The sequence below is a fragment of the Mauremys mutica genome, chromosome 4, assembly GCF_020497125.1.
Source record: "Mauremys mutica isolate MM-2020 ecotype Southern chromosome 4, ASM2049712v1, whole genome shotgun sequence".
NCBI lineage: Eukaryota > Metazoa > Chordata > Testudines > Geoemydidae > Mauremys > Mauremys mutica.
Window position 1 is genome coordinate 107,513,604 of NC_059075.1, and position 21,077 is coordinate 107,534,680.

The window sequence follows — 21,077 nt, forward strand, 5'->3', positions numbered from 1 at the left end:
CTTTAGCAGTGTAGAATCCTGCTGCTTTCCTGCTGCTGGAGCCTTCCTCCCCACCCCCGGAAAGGAAAGGCTCCAGCAGAGGGAGGCAGCCTCCCTTCTGCTAGAGCCTTTCACTGATGCATGTAGCTATGCACCAGAGTGTGGACGTGGCCTGGTTTTCGCAGTGGTGTGCAGCTATGCATACCCTACATGAAAAGTGGTGTACAGGATGGACATAGCCTTAGAGGAATTTATTTAATCAATCCTCTCAATGCTGAATAATTAAGAAACAAACATTGCACATTCTAGGTCCCACATATAAACAAAGCTGCTATCATATTCTCAATGGATGCATGCACCATCTATTATCATAGCCAAATGGAATAAGGACTGTGTTGTAATCCTTGTTCCTCTGTCACTTGGAGATGTCTTTCTTTAAGGCCCCCACCACTGTGGCAGCTATTGCTCCTATGAGAACATGCAATGTTAAAGATCAGTTATGTCAGTGGTCTAAAATATTTGACTGAATCCCTTTAAGAGGGGCCTCATGGTGAGTCATCTGTAATGTAAACTGCTGCTATTTCATTTGCACTGTCAGTTTTTAAATATGTATCTCTGCCTTCTGGAGTGTTGCTAACTACAGTAATTTATGACAAGGGAGCTGTGTTTGGAATACATTTGGCAGCAATAACAGGCAGGTTAGAACAAAATGTCTTTCATCTGTCCTGGATTGGGTTGGAGTTTTAAAACACAACAGGCTTTCCTGTTCGGGGATCTTTATAACATTCCCATGGAAACACACCTAGGTCAGCGTTTCCTGGCCAGTGGGCTTCTGTGTGAAGCCTCCCCTAGAGGGCGCCAAAGGCAACGGTGCTGAATACGGAGGGGAGAACAGGGAGAAAAGGAGGCATTGGAAAGGAGAGAGAAGAACAAACTGACCTAGTGGAACAGGGTAAAGAATATTACACTAAAGGGCATGTGTGGGTGGGTGACAATGGGAGCAAAGCAGGTGATATACGAAACAGTGGGTGGGAAGTGCCACCCCCCCCCAAAAAAAAAGCAGAGATGGGGAGCAGGCAGCAGGTCATCGCATTTTGCAAGGATGGACGCTAGAGTTGCCAACTTTCTACTCGCACAAAACTGAACACTCTAGCCCCACCCCAGGCCTCAACCCTTCTCTGAGGCCCTGCCCCTGCTCACTCTATCCCCCCTCCCTCTGTATCTCTCTCTCCCCACCCTCATTCACTCGCTTATTTTCACTGGGCTGGCTCAGGGGACTGGGGTGAGGGCTCTGGGGTGGGGCCGGGATGAGGGATTTGGGGTGCAGGAGGGGGCTCCAGGGTGGGGGTAGAGCCAAAGGGTTTGGAGTATGGGAGGGGGCTCCAAGCTGGGGCAGAGGGTTGGGGTGTGGGGGGCTGAGGGCACAGGCTCTGATGTGGGGCTGGGGATGAAGGATTTGGGACACAGGAGAGTGCTCTGGGCTGGGCCTGAGGGATTTGGAGGCCAGGATGGGGATCAGGGCTGGGGCAGGAGGTTAGGGTGTGGGATGGACTGAGGGCTCCCGCTGGGGGTGCAGGTTCTGGGGTGGGACTGGGGATGAGGTGTTTGGGGTGCAGGAGGGTGCTCTAGGATGGGATCGAGGGGTTCAGAGGGCGGGGAGGGGAATCAGAGCTGAGGCAGGGGGTTGGAGTGCAGGGGTGAGCGGCTCAGGGGTGCAGGCTCCGGGTGGCACTTACCTCTAGCTGCCCCGTCGACAGGTGCTGCACCCACAGACGGTCAATGGGAGCTGTGAGAGCGGTGCTTGGGGCACGGGCAGTGTGCAGAGCCCCCTGGCTGCTCCTACGTGTAGGAGCCACAGGGGGGACATGCCGCTGCTTCCTGGAAGCCGTACGGCATGGAGGCTAGCAGGGAGCTTGTCAGTGCTGACCAGAGCCCTCAGGATCTCTTTTTGACCGGGTGTTCCTGTTGACTGCATTTTATACCTTGGCCAGGGGAACCAATCTGAGGTTCATCTCCTTACCCTACATCTATCAATGGGTTTGTTTTACCCCAAGGAAAGCTGACAAAGGGATAAGGTGCAAAACAAGGAACAGGTTTATTAACAGGCAACCGTTAAACAAACAAGTAAGTACAGCTATGTAAACACTAAGGGACTCCCAATTGTAACAGAAATGGGGACCAGAATATGACAGGCTTTGGCTGTAACAGGGTAGAGGGCTTGAAGCCCTGACCCAAGGATAAACCCTAATCAGTCCTAGTAAAGAACAAGATGTTGCTCCTTTACCATCTCTTGCAGCTTGAGGAGCAGCTCACTCCATCACAACTGACTGGACTCTGGATCCAGATGACACTGGCAGGTACAGGAAGCAGGAACTTGGACAGGTAGAGTGATCACTCTGTCTCCTTCTTTTACCGATCTTCCTCCCGGTGCCGTCGTGGGTGGATGAGAGTTGAAGAATCAGGACAGCGGATGACAGCTATCCTCGCATGCAAGGTAAATTACCCTCCCTACAGCCTGAGGGTGGTATTAGGCCTACCTATCCTGCAGACAGCAGCACTAGTTATTCCCTAGAACAGCAGCACGCTCTGCCTCCAAGATGGGCAGCCCCGGCTGACTGGTGAACTGATCTTATATACTGTCCCCGTTGCTAGGCAGACTCTGTCAGGTGACCTGCCAGTTTCCTGCCTTTGAATGGAAAAAGATACCAAAACCAAAAGTGGTGGAGAAGAAGGGTACCCAACATGGATTCTAGGTTGTTGAATCCAAGATGGCATATGGGGCAAAATACAAGGTAGATAAATATCCCCCTACATTTTGCTTGAAAACTGGACACCTGGTCACCAACTGGGTAGATGTGGAGGTTTAATGGAAATGGACTGCGGGATGCTTTTTTAATTAGACTATTGCTGTTTTTGGTTGCCAGCATGCCATCTCTTTCCAGCACCTCTACCTCTGGCCCAGGGTGCTTTCTAAGTCAAGCACTGCTGACAGATGGCTTCTTGCCTATTGCATGTGCTGCTGTAGTTCCCTCTTTTGCAGCCTGTTTCATGCCTGTCTGATGGCTGAGATCACTGTCCCCATTCCTCTCCCTCTTTCTCCCTCTTTGCAGAAATGTTAGTCCACATGCGAAGGAGAACTGGGGCTGGACACGCTTTCCAAATCGCTGATGGTGGAACAGTTTGTACTGGCTGCTGCATTGGGGTGTTGGGACTCTATTTATTGCTTGGCGACACAAATAAAAATAGAAAAGCATGACCCAAGCACGAACAGATGGTAAAGCAGTTTCCTCCAGCCAATTCAGGCAGAGATGGCTGGGGGGAAACACAGAGGTAGGCAGCCATGCAGGAAACCATCAAACCAAGAAGGTAGTGTTGTTATATCACAGCCTGGGGGGGACTCTGGAGAGAAAGCCTTACACAGCTGCAGAGGAAGGGCATGTGCCCGCCAGTCCCCAGCCCTACCCTGTGAGTACTGGAGCCCACAATAACCTCTCTTTTTCTTGTTCACACATACACCCACACACCCCTCTCATACGCCCCACCACAGGAAGCCCAGCTGAAATAAATCAGCCACTAGCCCTTTCCTTCCCTCAGCTGAGGCTGTTCACATACAGGCTGTTCAGGCTCCTACTCTGTCTACAGCTGCTGAAGAATCCCTGTCCTGCTCCTCCCAGAAAAGACTCAGCCACAGAAGCCTCAACAGTAGACTGCCAGTGAACTACTGTGGCTCCCCCAGGGGACAGCAGATACGACAATGAGGTGAGTCCGTTCCTGGGCAGCATGGAAAAGCTCCTTTATGGGAGTATTGGACTCTAGCAAAGTAAAAATTACAAGGCTTTAAAGATAGACCATCCCAACCTTTAAAAAGCCACAGAAAGAAAAGGCTTGTTTTTAAAGTTGTGCCTAAATGACATGCCCTGCATGCAAAACCCAAAAACGTCTCTAAATGCAAATGACTGAGTAAAACAGTTTTGTATCCATTCTTTGTTGATTGTCATGCTTTAGCATTAGTAAGTGTGTGTCCCATAGTCGCTCTCCCCAGTGTTGTCAGGCACGATTTCCTCCCATTGTTTTGGCAAGCTTTCAAATCAATTTTTCATGGTGCATCAGAAATAGTAAGTAATATTAACAAAAGCACTGGAAGGGTTATGTAGTTAATTGCAGTACCTGCAAAGCAACAATTACAGGGTTCTGTTTGTTTCATTTATCAGCTCTAAACAGAGCTTGTCCCTGCCAGGGACCCTCCTATAGCCAACCATAGCAAGTCTGCTACAGTTTCCCCTTCATATGCTCAGGAAGGATTGCGTTACCTTTCGTCTCCACCGCAGATCAGATGAACAGCCATCTTATTTGCCTGGGAAAGGAAGGTTGTTCCTCTGAGTCCAAATCAAGCCCTGCTACTGGGCATACTTTATTAATATAATTTCAACCTTCAGCAAATCCCTCAGACTCAGAACTCAAAACCCTCAGAGTACAACAGGTTAAAATGCAGTTGCCTCCAGCTCTATGGACCACTCCCCAGACCACAAGAGTTCCAAGAGTCAATCACCGCTCTGTTCTCAGTTCCTCTGCTCCTATTCCAGGGCCTCCACCTCTGGCAATACTTCATGATGTTTACATCTCTTTTCTTGCAGCCCTTGACTCAGGACTCCTGTGAGGGCTCCCTGCAGCTTTCCCTGCCCCAGGCTCCTTTGTCTGAACAGCCTACCACTGTTCATGGGAGCCTCCCTTCAGAATCAACCCTCTTGTTTCTAGGCTCAGCTGGCACTGGCTGAGCTACTTCTGTCCCTTACCTAGGGGCCTCTGCACAGCCTTCTGTTCAGCTGGGTTCCCCAGCAGTGGCCAATTCTCTCCAACAGTTCTTATCCACAGCAGTCACCCAACAGCTCACCAATTCTCCCTCTTCACCAGCAGCTCTAAATTACTGCTCTCTTTGGTGTCAGACGGCTCTCTCCGGACAATGCTCACCAGCTTCTTCCTGCTCCCCCTTTTCCAACTGCTGCCTAGATCTTTGTGGGGTAGGTCTACACCGCAGTTGAGAGAGAGTCTCCCAGTTCAGGTAGACAGACTTGCCCTACTTGTAGTGGGGCTCAAGCTAGTGTGCTTAAAAAAAACCAACCACCCTTCAGTGTGGATGTTCTGGCTCCAGTTGGAGCTCAGGCTTGCAAGCCTAGGAGGTCAGGTGGGTGTGAGAGCCTAAACTTCTCCCTGAGCCAGAATGTCCAAATAGCTGTTTTCTATCTTGAACCTTGCTAGAGCAAGCCTGGCTAACCAGGCTGGAAGATACACTCCCAGATCCAGTTTAGATCTATCCATAGAGGTCAGGCACCCTCAATTAGGGCCCATTGGGAGGCAACTAACTCGTCACATGTGAACTGGGCCCATTCCCTTTTAAATGGGCCATGCAGCCTGTGACATCACATTGAAGAAGCCCTAAAAAATGATTTTTCCTCTTCATATATGAGACTTTATATTTTACACCTCCAGAAGCTGTAACCCTAGATCCTTTACAACCCTAAATAAAACAAGACAATAGTGAGAAATTACTGAAAACAGACGTTATGGTGACTGAAGGCCTAATGCAGAAGGGAAATTTAAAAGGCACAGTTGAGTGGACGAGGGTCTGATTTAAGAGATTGAAAAAAGAGGAGAGCTGTGTATCTCCGAGGTACTTTGTGCTGGTGCAGCTGCCCCACCATCCATATATCCACCACACACGAACAGGCCATATACCTTTGTTTTTGCTAAACTTAGTTACATGTAGAAGTATAAAAATGTGCACAAATGTCTTCACTCTATCTCCTTCCCTTTCAAAACCTGCTTCTATCCACCTGTGCCCCAAACCAGAAGGTCCTTCTTACCTCAGAAGAGAGAAAAATCATCTTCTGCAGCATTGCCCCTGAATAGTTGGGGAAGAAAGTGTTGTGCAACTGTTGTATAAAGGAGGGTATGACGTTCAAAAAGGCCTGTTGATTAACAATGAAGGTGCCTCCAAGTTCTTTGAATCAGGCCTCACCGCCACCTCCTATAATCAAGTGGCTCAGAGACATTATACAGACAAAAGCCATGGGAACTGAAGAAACAAATATGCCATTGGCACACCACCAGAACCATGGCAGGAGAGCAGGACAACGGGGATAGCTACTGATGAATGTGATCAGAACCATAGTGCAAAAGAGGAGCATGAGGCCAAGTCACTCACCCAACTTTTGCTTGAGACTCTAGAACCCTAAGAGGACACTTCAAATGATTCAAAACACAGCGGGGGTGGGGGGCAGTACAGAGAGAAGTTGTGTGGCTAAATGTTTAAGAGGCTGGAGTAGAACTGGTGGAGGGGAATGGTACTAAGAACTAGCCATGGTAGCTCAGTTGGCATGTGTGTTTAAGGTCAATGACTTAAGACCATCCCAAGGCAATCTTTTTCCTTTCAATGCAATGAGCTGAAGGTGCCCCTTGATGCACAAAATAAATGTATTAAGGCATGCCTTACGTGTACTTCCTATTTTACATTTCTCAGCAGCTGAGTGATGGTTCTTCAGAGGCTTTGGAGAATCTGGACACCAATAGCCCTGAAGGAACAAATGCATTGGGCCTAGTCTGCTTTTGCCCAGACCTGAAACCAGATGCTCAACAATGCACAGAGAAAGAGAGAGGTGCTAATTCTATAGACACTTACTATCTAACTTTGAGGACAGAATTTAGTACTGAGCCCATGCCAGTCCACAACTGTAAAACAATTATGTGCGTGATTGAGTGATCTGCCATGCATAGAATTATTAAGCACCATTTGAGCCAGAAGCTGACAGAGTACTCCTAAGATTGTGTCACAGATTATGTACACCAGAGGAGCCATATCTGTGTGAACTGAACTGGAAAAACAAAACACAACAAAAGAAGTGTGTGTGAATTTGTACCTGGAAAGTGTTTTAAATATTGTCACATTGGGATATGCTCTGCAGTGCTTCTGATTAACCCAGGGAAAAGGCATAAAATTGATATTTATTCATTTATTTGTAATGCTTCCAATAAGATTTAAAAAAAACCACCTCATCCACCTTTTTTTCCCCCCCAAAGTGGCCAATGATACCAACATGCACATGTCCAAAAGGATAGGTAGGGGCCCTGGAAAGCGTGGAAGTGGGAGGGGGAACTTATTAATACTCAGGGAAGTTAAGGAGACAGTGTTCACCCAAGCTTGAATTCAGAGCCTCTCTGTTTCTCCTTGAAGAGGCGGCTGGGATCTCATCCTTGGAAAGAGACAAAAGATGCCAACACATTTTTTTGTAAGTTTATTGTTTTAAATATCAATTTTGTAAAGTAATTGTTGGACTCCATTAACATTCAGGTAAACAAGTGAAAAGACAAAGGATGGGCATGATGTCTTAGCACAGGCACAGCCAAAGAGAGCAGGGAATGGAGGCTGCTTGTGTTTTGGGGAAAGTCACACATCCCTCTCCCTCCCGTTCCTGTTTCATCAGAAGCAATGGTGGGAGCCTGGAGCCAACCTGGGATGCCTGTACTGCTGGTCATGAAAGGTACAGGGGAGGGGTAGAGAAGGGCAGTTGTGGGATCACAGCCCTGTACTTGCCCCTTTCGCTCACTGCAGGAGCTTCGTCTGATGGGGCGGATGGCAGCAGTCAGCTATCCCATGCCTGGACCATCTGACAGATCAGAAAGCCATTCTGTTAGGTTGGGGAACAATGAGCTCTTTGGGATATTCTCAGTTGCTTTTTAGTACCAGTTTAGTTTCCCCACTCGTTAGCCACCACAGGCCTTTCTGAATTTTAACCCTCTCATCATTTTGGAATTCATACTAGCTCCCCCACTGCTGCCCCTCCTAAAGGAGGGCACCTGCGGCAGCAACTGTTATTGGCAAAAGCCATTTGCCTTTACTTAGCTTGATTCTGGATGTCCCACTCCAGCCTGCCCATTTCTCCTCCTCCATCATCCCAGAGGCCTGGCTCATGAAGCATCCCGGTGTTAAGGTGAACTGGTTGTAAATCGTAGATCATGGTCACACTATACACACTATGATTAACATTAGATTTTTTTTTCTTAAAAACAAAACAACAAAAAAAAACACAAGGCAGCTGGAGGAAGAAGTTAAACACACAGCTTTGTGGCATGCTCCACAATATAAAAGAATCCCAAGCATTCAGTTCAGCTGGCAGCAGCTCTGTTTGACTTCCTAGCATGGGTCTTCAAACCCAGCCCTGGTTACTTCCCTGCTCCTGGCCTCCCGCAGTGAAATGGGGCTCTCCTCTTCTTCCTTTGCCTTATGACTGTTTTCTCAATGACTGGTTGTTTCCTCTGGGAAGAGACTTCTGTTCAGAGGAAGCGTTTGTGTGTATTTATAGCCCACAGCCCTGATCCTGCAGAGCCCTATGCAGTGGACACCAATCCTGTCTGCAAGGGGTCTCCAGGATCAGGCCCTGGGTCTGCAGGCTTGCATGTGTGTACACATACATAGGCAGGATAGTCTCTTGGAAGGAACATGAGTCCTGCATTCTGCTTCTCTTCCTCCTCATCTAGCTTTAGAACTGGTTATTCAGATACAGGGCAATGTCCCTTTTGAATATTGAGCAGTTCTCAGGAATAACGTGGGGGGGAGTCTGCTCTCAGATTTTCACACACACCGCCTCCATTCTGCTTAGGCCTCCCCTTCTCAGGAGTTTAGGACAGAGATGACCAAAGCAGTTGTTTTACTTAGCTGTTCCTCAACTCCTCAGTCCATTCTTATGCATGGCAGCTCCTTCTCTCCCTCCCCTGGCGTGGCAGGCTGACAAACAAGCAATGGGACATGGGAATACTCCTGTAATAACCCTGAAGAGAAATGGACAGGGCATTAATTCCACCCAGTGAAACCCAGCTTCCTTCCGTGACCTCCAGTCTGACCCCTCTGTGTCCTCAGGACTCTATTCCCTCTAACCTAATCCCAAATCACTGCGGCCACACTCAAAAACCATTTCCCCAGCCTTCAGAGCTCCGAGTTCCATCAGCATCTCTTCCATGCAGGCTTTTTCTCCAGGGCGGGAGGCTGCATTGGTAGCTGACAGCTACCAGGGCATCACCAGAGTTCGAAGTGAATAGTTACTTTCTGTTATGTAGTTTGGGGTTGGATGGTAAATTCCAGCAATCTCAGGGCACTTTTTGACCAAAGACTTTGCTTCCATGTTTTCCTCCCACACTTATCAGGCTTCAGCCCAGCATGCTTCTCAATAGTCACTTCTTCCACTTGCTAATGCAAAGGGCAAGTCTAGTACCTTAAAGCTACATCTAAGAATGTGCCTGACCTGCACTTGCTTCTTTGGAGACCCAGCAAATCTTCAAACAGAGCTCCAGCTACTGACACAATATCAACTGAATACTGAACAATATCAAATATACGGTATAGGAAAAAACAAAACTGAAATGCTTAATGGCATATTTATACATATTTATCAACAGTTGACAAAGAAGTGGCGAGTTACACATCCATTCTGTATGCTAACAACCCTGATGCACATATATGTAAACACACATGCTCAGCTGATGCATCACATTTTACATATAGCCACATATCAGAGCAGGTGACCCTAAAAAATATACAGTGGAGGAGGCACCATCTGTTCTTCTTTCCAATGCATGCAAAATGGACATTCAAGGCAATGTTACTTTAAGGCTGCTTCTACGGTTAAATTACTTCCTGCCCAACCCCCAATCAATCTAGGCTGTGTTGATACACCTCTTCCTTAGGTCACTTTTTTTTGTTTTTTTAGAGCCCTTATGTGCTTAAACAGGCAAGAAAGGGAAACAAGGAGAAAAAATAAGCCTCTGGATTGATCAATTTGCCCACTTGTGGGAATCCCTCATTCAGTGTGTAGCAATGGCTGTGGTACCTAACACACAGTGGTGAAGGGGTGCGCAGAGCCTAGAAAGAACACAGGATCCCCCTCACCCCAAACCTGATTTGGAACACTCATTCTTTTGTAACTTTCAAAAGTAACACTTCAGGGAAATAGAAACATCCCTTAAAGGGGCACAGGGAGAAAGCAAGAGGAACCTCAAATCTTAACTGGGTTGAGAATAAAAACTTCCTGCTTCTGCTCAGCCAACAGCTGCAAGATGCTGGAGTCCCCAACTCAAGTACCCACAAGGGGTAGGGAAAAGTGAAATAGCTTTGTTTAAAATATATCTATCTATACATATAGAGCATCTTTTAGAGAGAGAGAGAGACACACACACTTTTATTACGTAGGATTTGAGGCGCACACTATCCTCTTATGTACAGGGCAACAGCGATTCTGTTAGTCCAATGGAGTGGCATACAGTTAAAGCCACACACATTTAGTTGGTAACATCTAGCTTGGATTTTAACCTACACAAAAAAAGTATGTTCAAACTGTGCCTTCTTAAATCCTGAATTTCCCAGCTTGAGTGAGTTGGTTTCCAACTCTTAATGTAGGTTTTAAATGAAAGGCTTTTAAAAAACAATGTTTAACAGGTTATGGAATTTTTGGCATAATTACAGCATATATGACAATATGCCATGAGCAAACAAAACTGTATCAACGAGAACTATGATGCAAAGACAAAATTAGTTTGAAATAACATGAAAAAAACCACCCCCAAAGTCATCCTACATTTGTTTTGTAGAGGATTTTGAGTGTTCCGGATCTCAGCGCTTACCTACCCTCCCCCTTTTAATATATCCTTTATACAGAAGTATCAGTTCAAATTAGGAACTAACAAAACCAGACTGGAAATCCAGCCCCTCCAGTCCCCATGTTACATGACTGGAAAGTAGTGTCCAGGAACATAAAGCAGGCTTATTTTTCAGTCATTTGAAGAATTTGGGGGGGAAAACGGGGTAAGAATTCACTCCCAGGCTATGAACCTGTGAGACAGCTTCAGGCCAAAATGAATGGGTCCATTTGTTGTTTTGTTTTTAAATGAGTTACAAACCCCAGGGGAAAAAAAGCAAAAGTTAGAATTTAAAATTGTAACTATTCAACTCTCATGTTTATTTTGCAACATAAATGTGTCTGATTGGAACAGGCCCCCTGGGCTGCATCTCAGCTTGAAGGACTGTGTTCCCCCGCTTCTAATTTCTACCAGGCTTTGCACTCCAAGTCAAACTTTCCTATGAGCAGCTAGGGAATGCCATGGAGTCAGGACCACGGGGAAAAGAGAGGAAGACAAAAAACCCTGCTTCAGTTTCCAGTTATAAACTTAAAACCAAGGCAAAGGTGTTCACTGTCCTCACAAGAGGCTGTAGCCTGCTGCTCTGTACCTCTGTGTTTCTGCACCATAAACATCATCACTGAAATAATGGGGAGGACAAAAAAAAGGGGGGGGGTGTGTCAGAATCGCTGGTACAGTAGCTTTCCCTACCACACAAAACTGATGTGTAACTAACTCAGCCACAAGGTCATGGGAAAGTTTTACTTGTTTAAAAAAAAAAAGTAGTTTAAAGTAACAATGCTAAGTACTGTATGGTAATATTGGAAGTATTTATATACATAGTTTTCTTTGTCTTTTGTTGAAATGTCTCCTGGTCACTTGGTGGCACTTGGGGTCCCTTTTGCACGGTCATCTCCAACCTTCCCCCCCCAACTCTCCACTTCTCAATACACGGTGCTATTCCTTATGCCACAGCACAGTATCATGCTCAGGATCATTTCGAAGATCTGTAAGGAGACAAAGCTACCAGTGAAATTCTTATTTGTAAGCCCTAATGACCTAAGACATCCCCATCCATTATCTTCTCCTGGCCAGAGCTTAAGGACACAGAGTTTGATTCCCTGGTCTGCTGTGCTAATCCAGGACTCCATCATCCTTCCTCCACTTCTGGCACAAGAGAAAGTGTGGGTCATGTCCTGGGCATAACATGCTATACCTATTCTCCACTGACTGCAACCCAGTTTGGCTCTCAGCTGCTCTAACTTCCTCCAGTGCTGGGTACAACAAGATCGGGGCATTGCAACTGGCTGTTTCCCGAGGTCACTCTACCTCCACTGTGTCTTAGCAGAGCCTGGACATTGTTGAGAATCCAGCTCATGATTTACAATGCAAGAACAGGACAATAGCCCATCTAGTCCTGGTATATTGCCTCTGAAACTAGCCAATGGATGCTTTGGAGGAAGGAGTAGAAATCTCATATGAACTAACTGAAGAAGTTCTGAAATGTAGGGGGAAATACAATTGCCTCCTCCAGCTGGGAGATCCGCTTGCACCTTGAAGAACAGGACAGAGAGCTCTTGTAACTTCATCTCAACTAGAGTGGTTTTTAAAAATTTGTGTCTAATCCCCTTGTAAAATTTAAAATGCTGTACATCTCAGTAATATCCTGCAGTAGAGAGCACTACAGGTTAGTTGTATTTTGAGTAAAAACATTGCCTTAGGTTTCTAAAAGGGGCACCTGGCACAATTCATAACCACCGCTTGTTCTGCTGTGGACCTCACGAGTTAGAACTCAGAGTAGAGCACCCAGCCTGGAGACAGTTACTATGGTATTCAGTGTCTTGATTGCAGGACAGGGGGCAACCGAAGAGAGAGCACTGATGGGAATGAGAATTGGAATGGACAAGGGGCGCTGTGCTCCTGGCTAGCTCTCTAGTCTACCTACACTGAGGTGGGAAGCAGAGTGCATCATGGGAAGGATGGAATTAAAATGGTTTTCAAAGGAGATGAGGTGGGGCAGCAGATAAAGTTATTTTGCCTTTACACTCCAGAGACTTGCCACTAAATATGGCTCTGGTTACAATTCTATGAGTCTGGCGGCTCCCATCCTACGCTCTAGTGAGTCTCCGTCTGGGTCATAGAGCCAATACTCACCTCGGCACAGGTGGGATCTGTCAGGATTGCGGTGCACTGGTACAGCTGGGGAGGCTGGGGAAGGGCTTTCTTGACAAACAGGGCAGGAGAGGTCAGTTTTGTGGGGGGGGGGGGACCCCAGTAGGAGTTTCAGATCAGTACAGCTACATGGAGTAACACAGCCCATGCCGTGTTAATGAGTCAGTGCTAGCCACATGCTTTCATGAGCACTAGATTTATAGTTTCACTTTAAAAATCCAGATGAAAATCAGAGAGTTTAAACCACAAACCCTCATGTGCTGCACCAATATTCAAACTTACCATGATCACAGCCACCACGATGGCTGCAATACCAATCAGGTACAACTTCTCCGAGAACAGCTCATCAATTTTCTTATGACAATCCTGGGGCAGTTGACCCTAAGCAGAGGAGAACGCATGTCAGACAGCTTGGTCTCTCTCTCTCTAGCTGTGCACCAAGGCACACTTGTACAGAAAGAAGTGGAGTTCAATATTTCTACTATCCCTCCCCCTTCCCATGCAACTTCATGTGTAATTTCCTGGGCCCAATTAAATCAATGGTAAAAATCCAATTGATTTCAGTAGGAATGAAAATTTCACCCCATTGGTAGCTTCCAGCACCTTATTTCCTGCATTTTTGAGTAACAGCCAAGCTGGAGCCACCCCTAGCCACTAACCATAGCATGCAAAAGTAGCACCATGCCCTGGACTGACTTCCTGTGGAGGATTTGTTTGGTGCTGAATAGCCCATCCATTTCCAGTGGGGCTGTCAATGATAAGGAGATGAGTTTCTTATCCTTACTCCTTTGCTATCCCCACTTACTCTCCCCCCCAGCCCCACACCTCTGCCAGCTAGCAGAGAGGACTGGCTCCTGAGTGGATATTAAGACAGAAGATAGGATGTTTAATTCTGATGCATTGCTTTCTTCCCCTTCTTGATGGGAGGGCGATGGGGAAGTCAACCCCAATTCAAGAATTGGGACTGAGCAACTGTTTCCCTACCAGGGCAAGGGCGAGTTTCCAGGGTGTGTCAAGATTGTAGTAGGGCTCCATGGACTTGCTCCCTCGCCCAACACTGTACGGTAGAAACAGCAGCCATTCCTACCTGGGTAATTGTTTCCAGCAAGGTTTTTTCCTTTGGACAGAGATCATTTTTGATGAACGAGGCACTTATGGCCATCATGGTGTTTGCACCGCAGCAATCCAGCTATATGTGGAGAGAACACAGGGTTAGCAGGCTGCATTTCCAGGTCACAGCTATCAGCTTGGCTCGTATGGAGAGTAGTAAACCTCCAAATTCAAGTTCTGATTTCTATGTAGTGCAGCGGCTGGATAGGATAATCCTACCAGATGTGTATTCCTGGCCCCTGGAGATCCCAGAAGGTCTAGCTAGGGCCAGAGGAAATGCTGGACGAATTAATCTGAGCTGAGCTCCTCTTCCATTGGATTCTATTTAATGGAGGCATGGGATAGTTTCAGGGTAAACAAAAGGGCTTTTATTTAAACTCGGACCTGACTTAATGGGCTCCATCTTAGACAGAATACTATGTGGGCACATGCATCAGCCTATCTATCTCAGGTAGCTATACAACATGCCTAAGCATCCAGGGCAAAATATTAAGATCAGGATGTAATTTAGTCTCCAATGGGCCCTGTTCTTGCCATCCCTTGGTTTAAATACTCAGACCTGGCATCTCCCTGTCACCATTCCTTCAGCTCCTCATTCCTGTTACCTGACAAGCCTTCTGAAAATAGGTGGTTTTTGCACCAAGCTCTGATAATAGCTAGGCTTGAGCTAACTCGGATCTTCACAGCAAAGACCCTGTGCTGAGAAAGCCTTGATACCAGCTCCTGATCATGTTAATGCCTTTGCTACACTGAGTCCAAGGCACCAGCTGTTCAATCTCACTGCCTCGTCCTTTGCAGGAGGAGCAGTTTATGCACAACAATGCTTATTCCTGACCACTTCTGTAGTCCTACAAACTGAAGGAGGGCTCATCATACATGGGTTGGTCAGATTACTCCAAGGTGCGTATCTCCTGGGGATACCTGGGGACCTTTTATTTGGAGGTAGTACCGCGACTGGGTAGATTATTTTATGCCCTATGGAGAGCCCCCCATAGATATCCAGGCACCTTACCGTTTCATGGAAGGTCTTCACCACAGTTTTCGCATTAGTCGCATCAGAATCTGACAGGTCTTGTTGCAACGCTTGTTGCAATGCTTGGTCATAGAACTGCTTCACGTCTTTGGCAACCTAAAGAAGGAGAGCAAGAAAATCCCTCTTAAAGCCACAGACAATAAATCTAAACAGATCCTTCCAACTGCCGTGCAAGGCAGCGACAAAGTGGTACAGATGCCAGGCAGCCCAGCTAATCGCACGTCACTGTCAGTGTCATTCCCAGATGAGTAAGAAGAGCTGGGCTGTATTTGTGACAATTATGGCAATATCCTATAATATCCTGGATAAACCTTACTGAGCTAACAAACTTAATTCAAATACACTTGGAGTTCATTATATTAAAAATGTGGGGGATCGTATGGAACTTCTTTAGAATCATAGGACTGGAAGGGACCTCAAGAGTCCCCTGCACTCCAGTCCCCTGCACTCATGGCAGGACTATCATCTAGACCAGGGGTTGGCAACCTTTCAGAAGTGCTGTGCCGAGTCTTCATTTATTCACTCTGATTTAAGGTTTCACATGCCAGTAATACATTTTAACATTTTTAGAAGTGTAGTAAGATACGCACGCAGCTGACTGTTATCATCATCGAAGAAGAGCAGCGCACCACACTGGTAGCTACTGACAAGAAGGTCTCTTTCTATAAGTCTATAATATATAACTAAGCTATTGTTGTATGTAAAGTAAATAAGGTTTTTAAAATGTTGAAGAAGCTTCATTTAAAATTAAATTAAAATGCAGAGCCCCCCGGACCGGTGGCCAGGACCCGGGCAGCGTGAGTGTCACTGAAAATCAGCTCGTGTGCCGCCTTTGGCACGCATGCCATAGGTTGCCTACCCCTGATCTAGACCATCCCCAACAGGTGTTTGTCTAACCTGCTCTTAAACATCTCCAATGATGGGGATTCCACAACTTCCCTAGGCAATTTATTCCAGTGCTTCACCACTCTGATGGTTAGCAAGTTTTTTTTAATGTCCAACCAAAACCTCCCTAGTTGCAATTTAAGCCCACTGCTTCTCATCCTATCCTCAGAGGTTAAGAAAAACAATTTTTCCTCTGTCTTCCTTGTAACAACCTTTTATGTACTTGAAAACTGTTATGTCCTCTGTGTCTTCTCTTTTCCAGACTAAACAAACCCAATTTTTTCAATCTTCCTTCATAGGTCATGTTTTCTAGACCTTTAACCATTTTTGTCACTCTTCTCTAGACTCTCTCCAATTTGTCCACATCCTTCCTGAAATGTGGCACCCAGAACTGGACACAATACTCCAGTTGAGGCCTAATCAGCACAGAGTAGAGTGGAAGAATTACTTTTAGCAGGAAGACAGGATTAATGCAATCTCTAGGAGATATTAGGAACTTCAAAGGACTTTCTAGGACAATATATGTAAAGTGGATTTCCTAGGAAATACTCGGGGGTGAGAGAAATGCAAATGACCCGCTCTGAATCCATTCTTTTGAAGCTACCCCTTGAGTAGAGATACCTATTGTCTGAATACCTGCTCCTGAATACTCCAGTTCAAAGACCTCCAAACCATATAAAAGGATGGACACTTTCATGAGTGCTCTCATTCTGAGCAAAGAGTGTGATGAACTTGAAACCACAAAGCAGGGGAGGTGTTTTAAAGGATTAGTCCTGCCAGAGACCACCTTGGAGGGGGTGATCTCTGGTAAGCTTATTAGCATGCATGCAGGTACTTCTATTGCTTTTAATATTTTTGCTGCAATGCTTTTACCTTAAGAATAAAATATGCTTGTTTAGAAGAACTGTGTGGTAGCTTAACTGTGGGCAGTTACATTTGGTCTCTGAAGAGAAAGCAAGCAGTCTTGTTTAGGCTGACTATGTTTGTTTATAGAGGTAAGTGGTAGGGACCACTTCCCCTCAGCCTCACAGAGCTCAAAGTACTTCAAGCTACTGAATGCTTGAAGGGCAAAAAGTATAAGCATTTATTACACACTGCCTTTCAGCCAATGATAGCCAAGTATTCTACAAATGCTCTCTCTATACCAGAGGTGGATTACAGTTTTGTGGGTCCCTGGCCCAGAGCAATTGGGGGGGCCCCTCCCCACCTCTTTCATCTGCAGTCCACGCCCTCCCCACCCAGTGATCCTACCAGGAAGCGGGGTCGGGACATGGGGGCTTTCCCCGCTCCCCAGCAAAAACACTGGGCAGGCGGACTGGGTCGGGGCGTACCCATTTTTCCGGGGCCACCCCAGTTGGCTGGGGCCCTTGGGCATGCGCTCCGTTGGCCCAGTGGCTAATCCGCCACTGCTCTATACACAGACTGATGTTTTCAAAGCTGCCTAAGGGCTATGGATATTATAGCTAATAGGCACTAGGTGCCCAACTTTGCTATGGGGCTTTAAAAAACTTCCACCATATTGTATAAATCACCCATTTGCCCACTAAAATGCAGCCATCTCTGAGGAAGAACGTGGCAGCAGTCAAAAGCACAAAGCAATGCTATGCAGTGCCAGAGGTACATGGGGAAGCTTGCACAGCTGTTGCCTGCACTGTACATTAACAGAAGACCTCAGGATCCAGAGAGGTTAGCCTGGCGCCTTTCACAAGTGCCAAAACTCACTTTAAACAAAATATCCCCCCTTGCAAGAAAAGCAGTTTTTCCTGAACAGGAAGAGCAGAGGGAAAAGGTTAGACAGCAGAAACAAGAGGGGACAGAGTTCTTAAACTAAATCTGCAGCAGCCCAGCCCTCTCAGTGCTGAAAGGGGTGGCCAAATCACAGAAACCCCAGATTTGATTTTATTAGTTGCCCTTTTGCCCCCTCCCTTCTGCCCAATGTATTAGATTTGAGTGTGACATCATCAGGCCAAGTCATTCACTAGTAGAGTCAGGGGAAAATTAACGTCCCCCCTCCCCCCATGGCAAGCTAAGCCAAATCAGAAATCAAGGAGTGTCTCTGATGTCATAATGAAGTAGGCGTGGGATGCCAGTTTTATTACCAGATCTTCCCCAGGGTGATGTCATTAAGGGCTGTAAGATGAGACAAAATGCAGCAATTCCATTTATTCAGCACCGTCTGGACTTGACTAGTGGTCAAATGCTGCTAATAACATTTCCTCTCGCTGAACATGGTTCAGTGCTCCAATGCCACTGGCACCCGTTAATGCAAGTGACCTTTAGTCAGAGCCATTCAGCAGAGAGGTTTACAGAGAGTAGCCTCTCCTTTGATCAGAACGCCCCCACCAGCCCCAGCTCCCCCCATGTTAGTTAGGAGGTGCATCAGACCGGTGGATGGGAGGAAGGGGAGGAGGGGAGAAACAGACTGTCAGCATTATTAGTCAAGATCCTCAGCCACTACACCCCTGAGCGCAGGGAAAGCAGACACAAAAAGTGTGATCAAGCAAGAACCTGAATTATCCCCATTCATATTCAAATACTAAATTACATCACAATTTGCAGACACCGCTGCTCTCATCAGGTTGGCAAATCCTTGCCTTCTTTTAGGGTTTTATACTGCCGCCCATCCCCTTGGTATCGGAGCATCTTCCACATAAAAATTAATAGCAAATTCCTAACTGGATTTTATTCTTTTTGTCACCTCTTGGCCTCTCACCAACAATACCCAGACAAAGTAACATTTACATAGCCCACAACCATCCTGAAAGGGTTCATATCCTTAGCCACAGAGTTTTTTTCTAACGAAGTAATGCTTCTCTCCTATGAATCACTGGTTGAATCTTTCCATCCACAGCTGCGTGAGTGAGGTCTCAAATGGATCTGAAATGGAACTGACAACCACCTGCTTGTGTAGTTTAATTAAATTTCTTAATAAAGCAATTGATTTTCCAACTCTCACCCCAACCCCACCCAATGCTGACTGTTTCTCCAAGCACAGTAAATCCCTTCTCTTCTTGAACCCACCAATGGTGAAGTGACCAGAATATTAATGTACAATTCCCGCCTCACTGCAGGATTGCCAAAGTTCTCATGCAGAGGCAGTCGATCCTTGGAGCATGCATGCATGTTATACCAGTTTCTGAGGAGTGCTGTGCCAGAAGAAAGGTGGGGGCAGGTCCGGACTCAAAAGGTGCAGCCAGCCCAATCCTACCACCCCTCTTTAGGGAACACTGGTCCCTGATGAGACATCTTCCCTCCAGCATATCTCAGTCCAGAAGACAGGGCATATTGCAGTGCAGGGCTGAAGACGGAGGAATCAACATGGAGACCCAGGTGACATTATGTAGAGAAGTGAATTGGTGCCTGGTAGGTGGGTATCAGCACAAGGCAGCTGCTGTGTGTGTCTGCAAGGAGGGGCGGGGGAAGAGAGCAGAAAGGGAAGTGGTACTTCTGTGGGGAGGCGAAAGGAGGGAGTTTACTCAGGTCACGTGCATTTGACAAAGTGGGTATTCATCCAAAAGAGCTTATGCTCCAATATGTCTGTTAGTCTATAAGGTGCCACAGGACTCTGTCGCTTTTTACAGATCCAGACTAACACGACTATCCCTCTGGTACTCAGGTCATGTCCTTCATTTCAGGCTCCTCAGAACACATATACTCATCCTGAGGCTCCAAAGGTTGAATACTGAGATTTCAGGTTGAAAAGTCCACATAGGCTTGGCAGGGAGTAGGTCCATCATTCCCACCTCACGCGTGAGTGACCAGTACACAGTGTCTGGCCTGTATACGGTCTCTGCATCTTGTGCATGCATGGAATCTAAGGCAGTAGCAATCTGCTCCTGGCATGATGAAAATTCACAGCATGTACACTGCACTTTCGAGGAACAGTAATTTGCAAGAGATCCCTTCTTACAATGTAACCTGGTCCCTGAGCAAGAGTACCCAGTGGGGTTTGGTGCTGTGAGAATCCAGAGATTCCCTTCGTGCTATGCAGCCAGGTTTGCTCTATTTCCCTCCCCTCTCCCCCAAGCATGTATCTATGCACACCCACATTACACTCCAGAACTCTATGCAAGGGTCCACTAGTGTTATTTGTATTGCAGTAGCACCTAGAGAACCAGGCTGAGATTAGGGCCCCATTTTTCTAGGCACTGTACATTGGGGTGGGGGGAGTGAGGCACAGAAAGGTTGAGTGACTTACCCCCCCCAAGGGGAGAGGGATAGCTCAGTGGTTTGAGCATTGGCCTGCTAAACCCAGGTTGTGAGTTCAATCCTTGAGGGGGCCGCTTAGGGATCTGGGGCAAAATCAGTACTTGGTCCTGCTTGTCATAGAATCTCAGGGTTGGAAGGGACCTCAGGAGGTCATCTAGTCCAACCCCCTGCTCAAAGCAGGTGAAGGCAGAACCAGGAACTGAACCAACATCCCCTGAGTCTCAGTCTGATGCCTCAAGCACAAGACCATCTTTCCACCAGCTGGGACAGAACCATAGCAGACTCTTGCACAACCGCATGATCGCACAGGAACAAAGGTTTCAGGGATATTTTTCTTACCAGGTCTTTATTGACGAATCCCCAGATTCCAGCTGCCACTTCACAAGCAAACAGGATCACCAGGCAAGTGAAGAACTGTGAAGACAGAGTAGGAGAGGGACATTAAGAGGCTTGACTACAGGGCAGAGAAAGGGGCTTTGGAGAGGGCAGCTCACAGTTCCACTGGATGAAGAATAGGGCAGAATTGTCCCACCAGGGAAAAAATATGGTTCAACTGATGGTGATAGCAACATGGCTTCAATGGCTCAAGGATTCTGTGGCAAAAACATTCTACATGCATGGTACCGAGAGAGACCCTTGAGCAATTCCACTCTGGGAACAATTCAGGCTAGTCTGGGTTGGGGAGAGATTATTACAGACCTGTCCATCAATCAGAACAAGAGAAAAGGGGGGCTCTATGGAAAAAAGGATCTTCCTGGGCTTACAGGGCACGCTGTGCGAGCTTCCTGCTTTGACACAAGCCATTCTAGCTTTGCCAGTGTGGGGATAACAGCATGTACCAGCCGCTGAGGAGCAGCAGTGCATCAGGCTGTGATTTATGGAGGGTTCTCTTGGCAGCTGCAGCCCTGCAAAGCTACTGCAGTTTTTTGCATAAATATGAACACACATGGTTCTCACAGCCTCACCCTATTAGCACTTAACCCGAATACTCCACTCCTGCCAAGCCAGAATCTCCCTCTACAAGATT

The 21,077-nt window shown here is 46.7% G+C and overlaps 1 protein-coding gene and 1 long non-coding RNA gene across 2 annotated transcripts in view; one reads left to right on the forward strand and one right to left on the reverse strand.

Moving 5' to 3' along the window:
• Positions 1–858: 858 nt before the first annotated feature.
• Positions 859–6,292, forward strand: LOC123368912. The gene is made up of 4 exons (XR_006578928.1): positions 859–931; positions 2,276–2,473; positions 3,090–3,738; positions 5,827–6,292. It is a non-coding gene; the product is annotated as an uncharacterized LOC123368912 (long non-coding RNA).
• A 2,298-nt stretch (positions 6,293–8,590) lies between these two features.
• The window catches only part of CD81 (CD81 molecule), a 70,805-nt gene continuing 58,318 nt past the window's right edge, over positions 8,591–21,077 (reverse strand). Inside the window, exons 4-8 of the mRNA XM_045014138.1 lie at positions 20,390–20,464; positions 14,936–15,052; positions 13,901–14,002; positions 13,096–13,194; positions 8,591–11,648 (exon numbers count right to left, since the gene is read on the reverse strand). Coding sequence (XP_044870073.1) covers positions 11,586–11,648; positions 13,096–13,194; positions 13,901–14,002; positions 14,936–15,052; positions 20,390–20,464 — 456 coding nt within the window. The 3' untranslated portion in view covers positions 8,591–11,585. The remainder of the gene's footprint in view (positions 11,649–13,095; positions 13,195–13,900; positions 14,003–14,935; positions 15,053–20,389; positions 20,465–21,077) is intronic.